Source organism: Aspergillus pseudoviridinutans (assembly GCF_018340605.1).
Source record: "Aspergillus pseudoviridinutans IFM 55266 DNA, scaffold_7, whole genome shotgun sequence".
In the NCBI taxonomy this organism is placed as follows: Eukaryota; Fungi; Ascomycota; class Eurotiomycetes; order Eurotiales; family Aspergillaceae; genus Aspergillus; species Aspergillus pseudoviridinutans.
This window is the reverse complement of record NW_025091287.1, coordinates 1,024,798-1,037,576: the sequence shown is the minus strand read 5'-3', so window position 1 is coordinate 1,037,576 and position 12,779 is coordinate 1,024,798. Positions and strand designations below refer to the sequence as shown.

Genomic DNA, 12,779 nt, shown 5'->3' with positions numbered 1-12,779 from the left:
ACAGACATACATACAAAAGTAAAGATGGCCGCATCATTACGCATGCAGCGGCTGGCACAGCGATCGCTGCTCTCCGCAGTTCCCCCATCACGGACGGAGGCCAGACACTCGCTATTCTCAACAGGCGCGTGCATTTTCTGCCAACTGAGACCGAGGATCTTGGCTGCTCAGCCTGCGCGAGGACCTGGTCTGACGTTGCAAACCCGTCGACTTGCCTCGACCTCCTCATCTGCAACAGCCACCGAGACGAGCAATCAGGATAGCAACCTCCCAGACCTTACAAACCACTATACTATTTTTCGCGAGACCCTGCCGGCAGGACCGCCTCCCGCTTCACCATTTGATATCCCTCTGAGCGATTTGAGACGCGAGTTCCTCCGCCTGCAGAATGTGATACATCCGGACAAGTATCCGCCAGGACCAGCGAAGCAGCGGGCGGAGGCGCTGTCCGCCCGGATCAACGAAGCGTACCGGACACTAGCGGACCCTCTGCAGCGGGCGCAGTATCTTCTGCGCGAGATTCATGGTATCGATGTGACCGCGGAAGACGGAGCGACCCAACATGCGCTCGACCCGGAGACACTGATGGAGGTCATGGAGGTTCAGGAGACGATTGAGGATGTCGGTGCAGGCCCGGAGGCTGAAGAAACCATTGCTACGCTGAAGAAGGAGAATGATGCGCGGGTGGCGGAGTGTGTGAAGAGCTTGGCGCAAGCCTTTGAACGGGGGGATATCGAGGCTGCGCGTCAGGTGTGTGTGCGGTTGAGGTTCTGGTACAGTGTCGGTGAAGGCTTACGGGAGTGGGAACCAGGCAGGACGGAGATTCGCCTGATTCATTGATTACGGATTCTGGAAGTGCACTATGCGCTTTGTCGATCTATGTCTCTTCATCTTAGACCCATAGCTTAAGACTATGTATGGAATAAAAACTATATTAATTTGGTATGTAGCATAACTGAGACATGCCACTCATTGCAAGACATACAATGCCAGTAGTAATAGCACCTTGTATTCTATGTTCACCTGAGTATAAGTCCGACTCTGATATCTGTCGACGAGCTGCACTATCTAGTTGATCAAATATTCCCCACCAGGGCTCGAGACTAATCAGACCGAGGCTCCTAGCAAACTCGCAGGGGCAAACCCAGCCATATCCTGATCTGAAGCGGTAATCGAAGTCCACCAATCTCACCGCCAGATGAGGAAAACGCACCCAGCCAGTTTGGGAACTCCCCAGGACTGTTAGCATGTATATTAACGCGACTGTCAATACTATCCTTCTCTAGTTCATGATTCTTTGGGATATCAAACTAAGTCCGTCCACGAAACGACCCGCAGTTGGGTCATAAAGAGGCTGGGACAAACAGCAATTACAGCACTCATCGGGCAACAACCTAAGCCATTCGAGGAAGCTGGCATTGGCGTCCCCGACGCAGGAGTCAACGCTAACGGACCAGACTAATGCTACTCAAAGCACTCTCAAACGAACTTGCTTGGTCACTTTCACCCCCCTCTAGGATCAAAAGGAAGAAAAGCGCTGCAAGCCTGCAGCTATCTATTAACCGCGTGACTTGCGCGTGTTACAGTCTCCATCAGCATTTCGCCTTGGCTCTGCTGCGTTGTCCAGTAACACTAATAATGGTGCTCGAGTATGGGTGAGTCCAACAGCTAGCCTAGCTGCACAGTGTCTCAAACGGCTCGCGGATGTTGAGCTATCCCGCGAATTTCGTCATATCAATGTTATCAATGGCAGGGTATGGCTCCATGACAGTGGTTTACAGTGTCTGTCAATGACCCATCTGCGAGCTGCATGATAAGGAGGAACGGTTTTTGGGGGGTTGTTGCTGTTGGCACCGTTGGAGAATAGAAGTTGGCGGTCAAACCGCCCTAAATCCCGTGGTGAATGCACACGTAGCAGACTAACTTGACCCATCTGGGTCGATTTCCGCGCTTGTAGCCTCTCTTTAGTTTAGATAGAGGAAAATGAGGCTGCAGAAGGCAAGGATAGGAGGGCGCAGGGTCAGAAACTTCAGTTCGCGTGGACTCGGCTTCAGATTTGAAGAGACAACGATGACTGTTTCGGGCTGTTAGTATTTATTGCAGCGCATTCAGAGCGAGGGGAATTGGGGACAATTGTATTTGCTCTGTCCTTATTCACACCTTTGTCTTGGTGAGATCGCATTGCCCTTTTGTTGGAAGAAAAAGCGGAGGAAATTTCCGGGCAGTATTGTCAATGGAGTCGTCTCCAGACTGGAGCAGGTGAGTTGAGCATCTTCATCGATCAGCCTGGAGGGGATATCTCTGTTTTCGGCATCCTGCTTGCGCTACGCCTTTACTTTGATTTCATCCCAAACATCCAAGATGATCAAAATAGATACGAGCATTCAAGCCATCATGCCAACCATGACAGCGTTGCCGCTGACTCTTCGAATCATTCCCCTGGATACAGCATCGTCCATTCACCACCATTCACGTTCCTTGTTGGGCCTAGTCATACCAAGTTGACAATTCAATCGGGTCTTGCCCGCCATGTCTCGAAACCGCTCGATCATCTCATGAACAGCGGCCTCACCAGGGAGTCCAAGCATCATATTGCCGTCTTGGAGGAGGAGGATGTCGAAACCTTCGTGGCCTTTTGCGAGTATGCCTACACGGGCGATTACAATGTGCCAACGCCGGGATCTTGCGAAGGTGAGAAGGAAGACGCCAGCAACGACCCCACGTTCAATGGGATGTTCTCGAATCCCAATCCCTTCGCCTCGGCCGTTCCTCCCCCAGCACCATCTCCTCCCCCGTCTGTCAAGCTTCTGAACGGGGACCAGGATGTGCCAGATTGTGGAGACTCGAAGACTGTCGCTGCAAATGAGGAGTCGGCGCAGCCGCAGGAGGGCGAAAGTGTGAAGGACGGCAACAACGACGTGGGAGAGGATGTTGCGGCACCCGATGATCCAACACAGGATCTGGCTTCAACCTGTGACGAGCCAAGTGAGCAGCCTCTGGCTACTCCTGCTGCCGAAGAGGGGTTTGCCTGGGGGCTCGGCGAGGATGCCGCGCCCTTGAAGGGCAAGAAAGCGAAGAAGTCCAGGAAGGACAAGAAGAAACAGCAAGGTGGTGCGACGGCAGAGGAACCAATGTCTAATCTGACTCCTCCAACAACCCCTCCTCCTGGAAATCTTAGTGACCAGGTTGATGACCACCTCACTTCCGAGACTACTACAATGCTGGATGATCCGATTCCAGTGACCGAACCTACTAAAGTAGATGAGGTAGCAGAAGTTGTGGAAGTTCCTGGGCCCACTGGAGCGGACGAGTCCCTTAATGCTGCTGCACTGTCCTTGGATACTGAGATTTGGGACCGAGCAACCCCTGTGCCTCCCAAGGTCGAGGGCACCCTCAATGAGAAGGTGGAACTTGATCACGACAGTCAAAAGCAGGACGAGGTCAAGGAAGAGGTTGTGTCTCCCCGAAGCCATATGGAAGCGTTCATTGACACCTCTTTCGCCAAGCAGCTATATCTTTCGCGCCGCCCAACTGGAGTTGGTCTCTGGGATGAGTTTGTGAGCTTGGACTATTTTGATCATCCTTCGACCTACGGGACAAGACCTCTCACCCCGACAGCGACAAACTCGGATTCCAGCAAGTCGGATCTCCCGTATCTTGTCTTCCACGCCAAGCTGTACGTTTTCGCCGTACGATACTTGATTCCAGCTCTGGCACAGTTGTGTCTACGAAAGCTCCACGCGGATCTGCTGCGTCTAGCGTTTCCTGGTCCGAAAGACGGCGAACGGAAGGAAGAGCAAGCTGCTTTGACTGCAACCAAGGCCAGAATGGTCCTTGACCTCCTCCACTACACCTACACCAAGACGACCCGTCTGGAGCCAATTTCACCAACCTCGGCCACTCAGCTTCGCGACAACGAGCTTCGGAAACTCGTTACACACTACGCCGCCTGCAAGGTGAGAGAGCTTGCAGAATACTGTCCTCCAATGGAAAGTATGGTAAGCTCGCCATTGGCTTCACCGGTCGACAAACGGCCACGAATGGCAGATCGACCTTCGAGCCGTGGTTTCCGCGCGCTCTTGGACTCGACAACCGAACTTGCCTCAGATTTGGTCTTCCGCATGATGTGAATTTGGGTTTCACTTGCACTTCACTTCGCTTCACTTCTGTCCATCCTATCAGGCGTCTTGTTTGTGTCCCATGTTGAGTTTTGTTCAATTTGGCCTTCACTTTTAGTAAAGTCGGTATATCACTTATACCTTTGTCTGAAGTATGTATCTATGCATGGAACGGGGAGTATGGAACGACAAGCAATGGAACAAGACTGTTATCCGAGCATACCTTTCTGAGTCTTGCCTTGGTTTAAACTTGGGGACTCCATTTCGTCAAATTGACCACACAAACGATGATGACCATTGCCCTAGCATTTCTGGTGCATCCTGGTTTATGATCTCGCCTATTATCAATTGCTCTTCTACGTCTCGTCTATCTTGTCCGTGACTGAGGGATTGGATAATGACCGCGGCTGGATCATGACCAGTATGATGAACTGCCCATTCCTGCTTCACCTCATCAATACCCCGTATACTGCTGTTTGTTTCCTATGCGCAGGCGCAGCAAATGTAGTCTTTTATATGGACGTACCAAGGAATCTCCTCCGTGGGCCCTGTACAACCACTGTGTTCACCACATCTGTATGGCTAGAGCATCATGCCAAGCCTCCACTGCTGCAATCGACATATCAATCACACCTTCTGTACGTCAACGTCGAGCCTACAAGATAACAGATGAATATGACTGATCTGCCTGTCGGCATTGAAGTGGATTCGCTTCGTTGAGACTCGGGAGGTGTGTGGAGACGGACCACCTTCCCGTCTCTTGGCCTTGATTCATATTTCAGACCCTAGTGGATATTCCGCCTAGGCATAGTTGATATTTTGGGTCCTATGAATTGGATATTGAGGGAGTTGGAGCGGCGACAGTGGACCTTTGATTTGTCTAATGGCTGTGGTACGTAGCAGTTGCCATGTATCACGAATAGAGATCAAAGCACTGGGTCAAGGCCAGTGATGCTCCGTAGATCATGCATAGTGTGCTTTGGAATTGTATAACTCCCAAGGAGATCTTCATATTTCATACACACCAGAGCTCCACTGAACTATCTGTCGTCACAGCCATTCTTGGCATCGTGTGTGCAAAACGCAAGACTGGACAATAACGCTGACGAACCATGCAGCATTTCCCACAGAGAAATCTAGCTTTTAGACTCGAATCCTGGTCAGTATTCTTAAAAATGGTTGTTGCTCCCTGCCTAATGCGAATCCTCCCAATGCCAAGAGAAGCATTGATGCGCTTCCCAGCAGCAAAAGCTGGATTCTCCTCTGGCTCCAGCATCTCCATCGACTCCATCTCCCTCTCCTCTGAGCCCATCTCTCTTGATTCCACTAGATCTACAGGATGATTGCATTCTTCTGGACCCATGATCTCTTCATGGTTACGCAATGGATACCAGATCGTGGCGTGGAAATGCCATACATCCACTCATAACATCCCGGCCTCAGGGGCAGTTCGAAAAAGCAAATACAACGCACAAACCTAGCGCGTTCAAGTATTGGCTTCACTACTGCGACTCCCTCCCCCTTTCCTTAAGTCTCACTCGCTAACTTGGTTTCGTTTCCACAGCCACCACAGAGCTTGGCAGCGGGTCTCCCGTCGATGATGCGTCGTCGATCCCTCTCTTGGCCCGGCTCATGGGCAAACCAAATTGAAGGCGTCGGCGCACGTTGAGATTCACTCGGTGATGTTTTCTGTAATCTGCTATATTTCGAATGTTGCCCAGAACTTCCTCCACCTATGATTTACTAGGGTCCTGGGCTCTTGGCCATCAGGGCCCACGGAATACACAAGCACCCAGACCCGTCTAATCGGCTTCAAAGCTGTTGCCTTCCCTATCGATGATCTTCGGTTCCACTATTGGGCTTAATGGCCCCTTTCCATTTTCTTGTGAAAATCCAACTGCTTCGGCCCGAAAGCCTGCAATCGGGCGACCCGATGGGGTACTTTCTTCATCCCATGATTCATTCCCGACTTCTAATCTTTGAGATCGCGCCGTCGAAGACTGGAAAGATCTCAAGATTCGAATCATGACAGCCACTTTCGAAGGTTAAACTAGGAAAGCCGGCCAAAGGAGTGAACCCGATACCGTAAGAAGCAAAAGGTGCCAAAAAGCTGACAATAGGAAATGAACCTTATCTCTCTTCCTTTTTTAGATTATGTGACAAGCCCTCCTATCTTCGCTGTGACCTGTACCCATGCTCGCCAAAAACGCGTCATCTGGATCGGCATGGCGAGAACGTTGCATTTGTTGTTTGCATGCCTTGCTCATCTTGCTTCAGGCACACTCCCATACCAAACATTCTCTTGGCGAACTCTCGTCAGTTTGACACTATTGTGAAGATCATGGCTCATCTGCCTAGGCATCAGGCTTTACCTTCCACCTTCCCATTGTGTAGGCTCTCCACAGTGAACCTTCTCTCCTTTGCAAGGAGACGAGTTGCAGCTACGCCCCCTATCTAAATATGTGCCTGGCTGAGCTCCCTTCCTAACCTTTCCGATTCGAGGAAACCATTGATCCAATCTGGAGCAACGAGTTTATAGGATGTCCTTCGCGGTATCTGCTAAGCCAAMCACTGTTGATCCATCCTGCGCTCCTATTTTCTTGGACTCTTGGCCCAGACAGCATTCACATCAGATGGGCTGGCAATAGTTGTTAACCCGAAGCCTTCAATGTTTTAGGTGGCCGTTCACATGTGCATGGCGGCTTTTCCGTCTGTTATAAAGTATCTATGGCGCCAGCGATATCTCGTTGTTTCAATCGGATCACTTACATTCTCCAAGGCTTTTCCAAATCTTTCTCTCTTCTTTCCTTCTGCAGGCGCCGCATACTGCATCCATTCTTTCAAGTGCACTTTGGCTGATCTTTACCATTTCTGCTGCGAGATCTTCGATATATTTCATCTTTGCCCTGTCTGTGGTTTCTGTAGTGGAGTCGGAGCATTGACAGGTCATCTATACGCATCCCTTTCATCCGAATAGGACCTTGTTTCATGTCCCTCGTTCTAGGACATCTTCACTAAGCTTGACATAATTTCCTCCTTCTCTGCCTTTATTCATACTCTTTTCGTATCCGTATCAGGACCGAGCTACCTGGCAGTCACGATGTTCAACGATCATGTTCCACCAACATCGTCACAGTCAGATTCTGGCTTTTCTGAACATGAGATGAAGAGACCTCGGCTAAGCCTTCGTGAGCGCCTACGGCACTTCACCTGGGCCTGGTATACCTTGACGATGAGCACCGGTGGACTGGCTCTTCTGATTGCTAGTCAGCCGTATACCTTCAAGGGAATGAAGGGCATTGGGTTGGCCGTTTATGTTATTAATCTTCTGTTGTTCGCTCTCGTCTGTTCTCTGATGGCGCTCAGATTCATTCTGCATGGCGGTTTCCTTGACAGCCTGCGCCACCCTCGCGAGGGTCTCTTTTTTCCTACCTTCTGGCTATCCGTTGCAACGATCATCACTGGCTTGCATCGTTACTTCGGCTCCGAGGATCTAGGGTCGTATCTCGTCGCGCTCGAAGTCCTCTTCTGGATCTACTGTAGTTGCACCCTTGCCACAGCCGTGATCCAGTATTCGTTCCTCTTCGCTGCCCACTCCTACGGCCTCCAGACAATGATGCCATCGTGGATCTTACCAGCCTTCCCCATCATGCTCAGCGGAACCATCGCCTCTGTCATCGGCGAAGACCAGCCCGCGCGATCCGCGATCCCCGTCATCACCGCCGGCGTTACATTCCAGGGCCTAGGCTTCTCGATCAGCTTCATGATGTACGCCCACTACATCGGCCGACTAATGCAGTCAGGGCTTCCCTGCCGCGAACATAGACCAGCGATGTTCATCTGCGTGGGGCCCCCGGCTTTCACTGCGTTGGCTCTAGTGGGAATGGCCAAGGGCCTGCCCGAGGAATTCAAGATCATCAACGATGCACACGCCCTCGAAGATGCTCGGATTCTCGAGCTGATAGCAATCATGATCGGCGTGTTCCTGTGGGCACTGAGCCTCTGGTTCTTCCTCATTGCCTTTATTGCCGTCGTCAGTTCCCCGCCTACAGCCTTCCATCTTAGCTGGTGGGCCCTGGTCTTCCCTAATACCGGGTTCACCTTGGCCACTATTACCCTGGGGAGGGCATTGGGTAGCCCGGGCGTCTTGGGCGTTGGCTCGGCCATGTCGATCGGTATTGTCTGCATGTGGCTCTTCGTTTTCGTCTGCCATATTCGTGCCATCATCCGACAAGACATCATGTACCCGGGCAAAGACGAGGACGTGGTAGAGTAAACCCACCGGCAAACAATCCCTCTGTCAATGATCTTCAACTTATAATCTTTGAAATACCTTTTTCTGATATAATTTCAAGCGTAAAGAACAACCTCATTTTACCTCACTCATGCTTTTCTTTTCCTTTTTACTTTTCGGCGCTATTCTTCATTTCAATTTCCACAAATTTAGTCGGCGTGTTCTGCATTGCAAAAGGCGTTGGGGTGCACAAGTCAGTCTCATTCTGTCATATCGATTTCCTGTTCATCAGCAATAACTGCACATCTATCTATGTTTATTGGACCGGAGCCTGCTTTTGGAGCATATATGTATATTTCCGGGTTATTCGATGCCCTTGCGAGATCGTGGTACTATTTTAAGATGGTTAGATTTAGTTCTAATATCGAGGCAATCTATACTAGAAATCTTTTATTGATCTTTGCCGTTCGTACCGCAAGGCAACGTTGACAAAAGCCCTTGCCGAACACTCAGGTCAAAATTCATGCCTACGGCGGCTTGCTCGTGAAGGTGTCTTCTAGTCTATGGGAATGCTCTGGGGCTAGGACTGCTGGAGTTTGGACCGCTCTGGACTTTCCGCTCTATTCTCGCAGCCTCTAGTTGGTACCGACCACATTCCCAAGGCAACTTTCCAGCTCTGGACTCAAAACTTGCAATCTCAAAACTTATTACAGTTCAAATGCAACTCATAGTGACGTTTTATTGATTCTTCATTCACGTCCCCCCATTCGGGTAGCAGACTGATGTCCACCAGGCCAAGGGAAACATCCTGTTATAGGTAAAAACCTTGACCAGGGCATAGCTCGCACTAAGTACAGGCCCCAACTTCGTAAACTCTTGTCATCAACCGAGCACAGTGTCAATCATAAACACAATGGAATCTCCCCTGAAAGCGATGCAACAGCAAAGCCGAGGGCGTGCCAGGAAGCTCCGAGACAGATTAGATTAGCAAACACGCACCACGAACGACAAGACTAGCTCACATTATCAAATAATGAGCTTCCGCTTCGCTGCAGTGTGGCGAAGATGTTTTTAGCCAGCCTATAATTGTAAGTTGGGTACACAAGGAAGTGGAAAAGAAAGTTGCTTACAAGCTCGGTCACTCACTGGGCCGGCCACGATGCAGCTACTGTTGGCTAGTGGTCTGTTCTCGAAAAAAAGGCGTGTGTTTACTGTAGCCTCGTTAGTAGAGCTATAGACAGAAGAGGAAAGGCAACTGACAGGCTCATAAGAGGATTCGAAGCTGTGCCTCCGGTTCGGACAATTGTTTTTAGCCAGCCTGAAAGTTGTCAGCAAGGAATGAAAGTTCACTGAGGACAAAGAAATACATACAAGCTCTGTCACTTACTGGGCCTGTCCGGACCGGCAGGTTGTCGTGGTTGTCGAAGTGATAGATGGTTGGCAAGCCGTTGAAGAGTGGAAGCGGCGGCGACGCTCTTGTCTGATCAGATCAGGTCACAACGAGACAGAGGGACTCCACTTACAGGAGCATGTCCCGTGAGGGAGCTGGCCTGCAGTGCGAGCGGATGGTTTTAGCCAGCCTGTGAAAGTTATTAGTTCAGGGCATCGGACAGAGAGATATGCAAATTCACATACAAGCTCTGTCACTTACTGGGCCTGCCCACGATGCCAGGCATGATGCTCAGAGGAACGAGGGCGGCCGGCAAGGGAGGTGATGTACAACCAGCTCGCTGTCAAGCCTCAATGACGCGCATTTCGAAAATGATCAGCTTCTGATCGAAACGAGGAAGTTTGCCCCAAGGCTACTTACAGGGGCCACTATGGTGGGACATGGAAGATGGGAAGAAGTAAGGCGCGTGAAGCCGGCGAAGATAAATATCTGGAGAGAGCAAAAAGAATGTGGTTCATGTTGAGAAACAAGGACAAGGAGAAGAATGGCGCAGGAGATGAAAAGAAATGTCTCATGGGCAGGGGCAAGCAGAATAGCAGGAAGGAAAGAAAAGAGGAGGAAGACGGGATCAGCTGCCTTCTTGTACTGCGCTGGTGGCGAGCCATGACCCCCAAGGCAACCGCTGCAGATAAGGAAGGCACGATCAAACTGCGGCACTGAATAGCGTCATGCTCCCCAATCTAGGAAAGATCGCTGTGCTGGGAACTGGTTGTGCAGTTTGTCGCCTAAAATCGTGACGAAAAAGACAGGTCAGAGCGAAAGGGGTGCGCAAAATAAGGTCATCATGAGCCGTTGATCGTCCGGTCCTGCTTTGACAGAAGGGACTAGGTACATACAGAGTTCTTCCATACTCCTTCCAGCTTCAAGAATTTCGAGCTTGGGCCAGGCCGAAGTCCACTCAGTAAGAGCATTGCTTGCGTCACTGGAGCAGTAGACCCTTCCGTATCAGCATACATATTCTCGCAGAAGCGAGGAGCCGCGCAAAGAAGAATACGAATACAACGTGTTAAAAGGCCTTAGTCGTTGATGTCAAATGCTAAACTGTACAGGATCTGCATGAATGATAGTACTGTACTATATACAACCACAGTGGGCCATAATAATTCTTTCCCGAAACACCAGAAACGCCTCTTCTTGGAATACCAGTTCAATTCCCTGACCGGGGTCCAGGAACAGCTTGGGTAATCGAAATATGGGTATAATGCGACGCAAAAGGTGAACAACCCTTCAAAACTTTTGTTACCCTGGCCAAACACCTCAAGACATTGATTGTCCTGCCAAGGACCTTGTTTGTATGAAGTACAAGTGACTGCGTGCCGGATCCCAGGCACAGAACAGAACCAGACGAGGAACGTTTGTTTCGTTAGACTCGAGGCAGTTCGCTCGACTTTGATGCACACTGGGTAGAGCATATCTCCCAAGCAAATCCAATGGCTTCTTACCGGAAAATGATCGGAACGAGACAATCATGTGTGTGCGGAGCTGCTTTACTGGTTCGGATGTGCAGAGAAGCCTCCAAAAGAAGATTGAGCCTCGTGTTGACAACCGCATGAGCGAGCATATGTAGCAGACAGTCATATGCCAGCAATTCGTGTCTTGCCGTGATCAAGCAACTTTCCGACCAACATTGCCAATACCTCGTCCTACCACGCTCACGATGACGTCCCCTTGCTCATTCTCACCGGTAGCATCTCTTAGACCCCAACCAGGTGCACCAAACTTGGCCAAATCTCTGGCCAGCTGGATGATACTCTCGTCGGCAATCACCTCCCGTCCAAATTGGAGTCGACCAACGTCCTCCGACCCCATTGTCATCAAGCCCAGCATGGTCGAAGCTGCAGCCGGTGCAACGCATCCGCCCTTCGATACAGTTTCCAGAAGCTGGTAGGCACATTGTTTTCCAATATCCTCCGGTGCTTGGCCACCGGCAGGTGGAGAGGCGACATCAGCGGAGTACAAGCAGCCAGTGGAAGACTCCGCAACCAGGGATAAACCGAAACCAAGACCGATCTTCTTCTTTGCAGATGGGTTGTTTCTGTCAGGGACCAGCGGCGCGGACGACACGTCGGAGAAAATGTAGGTGTCGGGAACGAGAGGATTGAGGATGCCACGCGCCACATCGATCATCCTTGCATTGTTGGAGGCTGAAACACCCACCGAGTACGCCACGCCACGAACCTTCTTGACTCTGCCTGGGTTCATCAAGTGCAGTGTTTTCGGAAGACGCACTTGGTGGCCGAAGACCAACTGAACTTCTCCACCGCCTCCCCTGCCGTTCGGTCCGGGATTAGACCTGCGGAGGACACGAAGCTCAATGTTGTTGAAGATACCAAACTGGTTGTAAAGAGGAAGGATTGCAGTGCGGACGCTGTCCACGGACATGTCCCCAGTGGGTGTGGCCGAAGTGATAACGCCAGGACCAGTGAAGAGTACCTTGATCGGGGCTTTAGAGAACGGCGCGAGGAGACAAAGAGGTATTAAGAAGTAGCTGACGCCTCGAGTGCATCCTGCTGGGAGCTCATGCCGAATAACACCTCCGCTGGTGGCCCCGTTACCTGCAAGGCCTCCAGTGATCAGACCGGGCTTGTAGATTACGATAGTACCCGTATATGAGATTTCCATCTGGGACCCATTTGTAACTGCCTCCAAGAGGCGCAGAAACGAGATTTCGTGGGAAGCAAGACCGGGATTCGTGGGCGACGAAGGACGGATCTGGGAGATATGGACTGCACGGCCGGTTAAAGTTGAAAAGATCAGTCGGTTCACAAAATTCTTGTGACCAGTGAACCGAAGAGGAGGCTGGGATGTAGTGGCCATGATTGCTGGGTTGGAGATCTCCCGATACCCTGTCGTCGATATCAGAAGCTGATTCTCTCAATCTCAAAGTGTGGATAATTTTTGATAAAAAGAGAAAATCTGTCGGAGAGATGATCTTCCTTTCCGGGCGTCCTGCTTATCTATCTCCGGCTATCTCCGC

General features: G+C 50.7%; 5 protein-coding genes across 5 annotated transcripts; 3 read left to right on the top strand and 2 right to left on the bottom strand.

Moving 5' to 3' along the window:
- Window positions 1-24: 24 nt before the first annotated feature.
- Window positions 25-840, top strand: Asppvi_009693 (J-type chaperone JAC1; the record flags this gene model as incomplete). Its single annotated transcript, XM_043305542.1, has 1 exon — window positions 25-840. One exon carries the CDS (start codon window positions 25-27, stop codon window positions 838-840), a length of 816 nt encoding a protein of 271 aa, XP_043161477.1.
- Window positions 841-2,233: 1,393 nt separating this feature from the next.
- Asppvi_009692 (uncharacterized protein) lies at window positions 2,234-4,130 on the top strand (the record flags this gene model as incomplete). The annotated part of the gene is made up of 2 exons (XM_043305541.1): window positions 2,234-2,259; window positions 2,450-4,130. The coding sequence occupies 2 exons, from the start codon at window positions 2,234-2,236 to the stop codon at window positions 4,128-4,130; spliced, it is 1,707 nt and encodes a 568-aa protein (XP_043161476.1).
- Window positions 4,131-7,218: 3,088 nt separating this feature from the next.
- On the top strand, window positions 7,219-8,394 carry Asppvi_009691 (tellurite-resistance/dicarboxylate transporter family protein; the record flags this gene model as incomplete). Its single annotated transcript, XM_043305540.1, has 1 exon — window positions 7,219-8,394. The coding sequence occupies one exon, from the start codon at window positions 7,219-7,221 to the stop codon at window positions 8,392-8,394; it is 1,176 nt and encodes a 391-aa protein (XP_043161475.1).
- A 1,267-nt stretch (window positions 8,395-9,661) lies between these two features.
- Window positions 9,662-10,184, bottom strand: Asppvi_009690 (uncharacterized protein; the record flags this gene model as incomplete). The annotated part of the gene is made up of 5 exons (XM_043305539.1): window positions 9,662-9,670; window positions 9,740-9,827; window positions 9,876-9,932; window positions 10,004-10,082; window positions 10,163-10,184. 5 exons carry the CDS (start codon window positions 10,182-10,184, stop codon window positions 9,662-9,664), a joined length of 255 nt encoding a protein of 84 aa, XP_043161474.1.
- Window positions 10,185-11,407: 1,223 nt separating this feature from the next.
- Asppvi_009689 (RNA 3'-terminal phosphate cyclase-like protein) lies at window positions 11,408-12,619 on the bottom strand (the record flags this gene model as incomplete). The annotated part of the gene is made up of 1 exon (XM_043305538.1): window positions 11,408-12,619. The coding sequence occupies one exon, from the start codon at window positions 12,617-12,619 to the stop codon at window positions 11,408-11,410; it is 1,212 nt and encodes a 403-aa protein (XP_043161473.1).
- Between the last annotated feature and the right edge of the window lie 160 nt (window positions 12,620-12,779).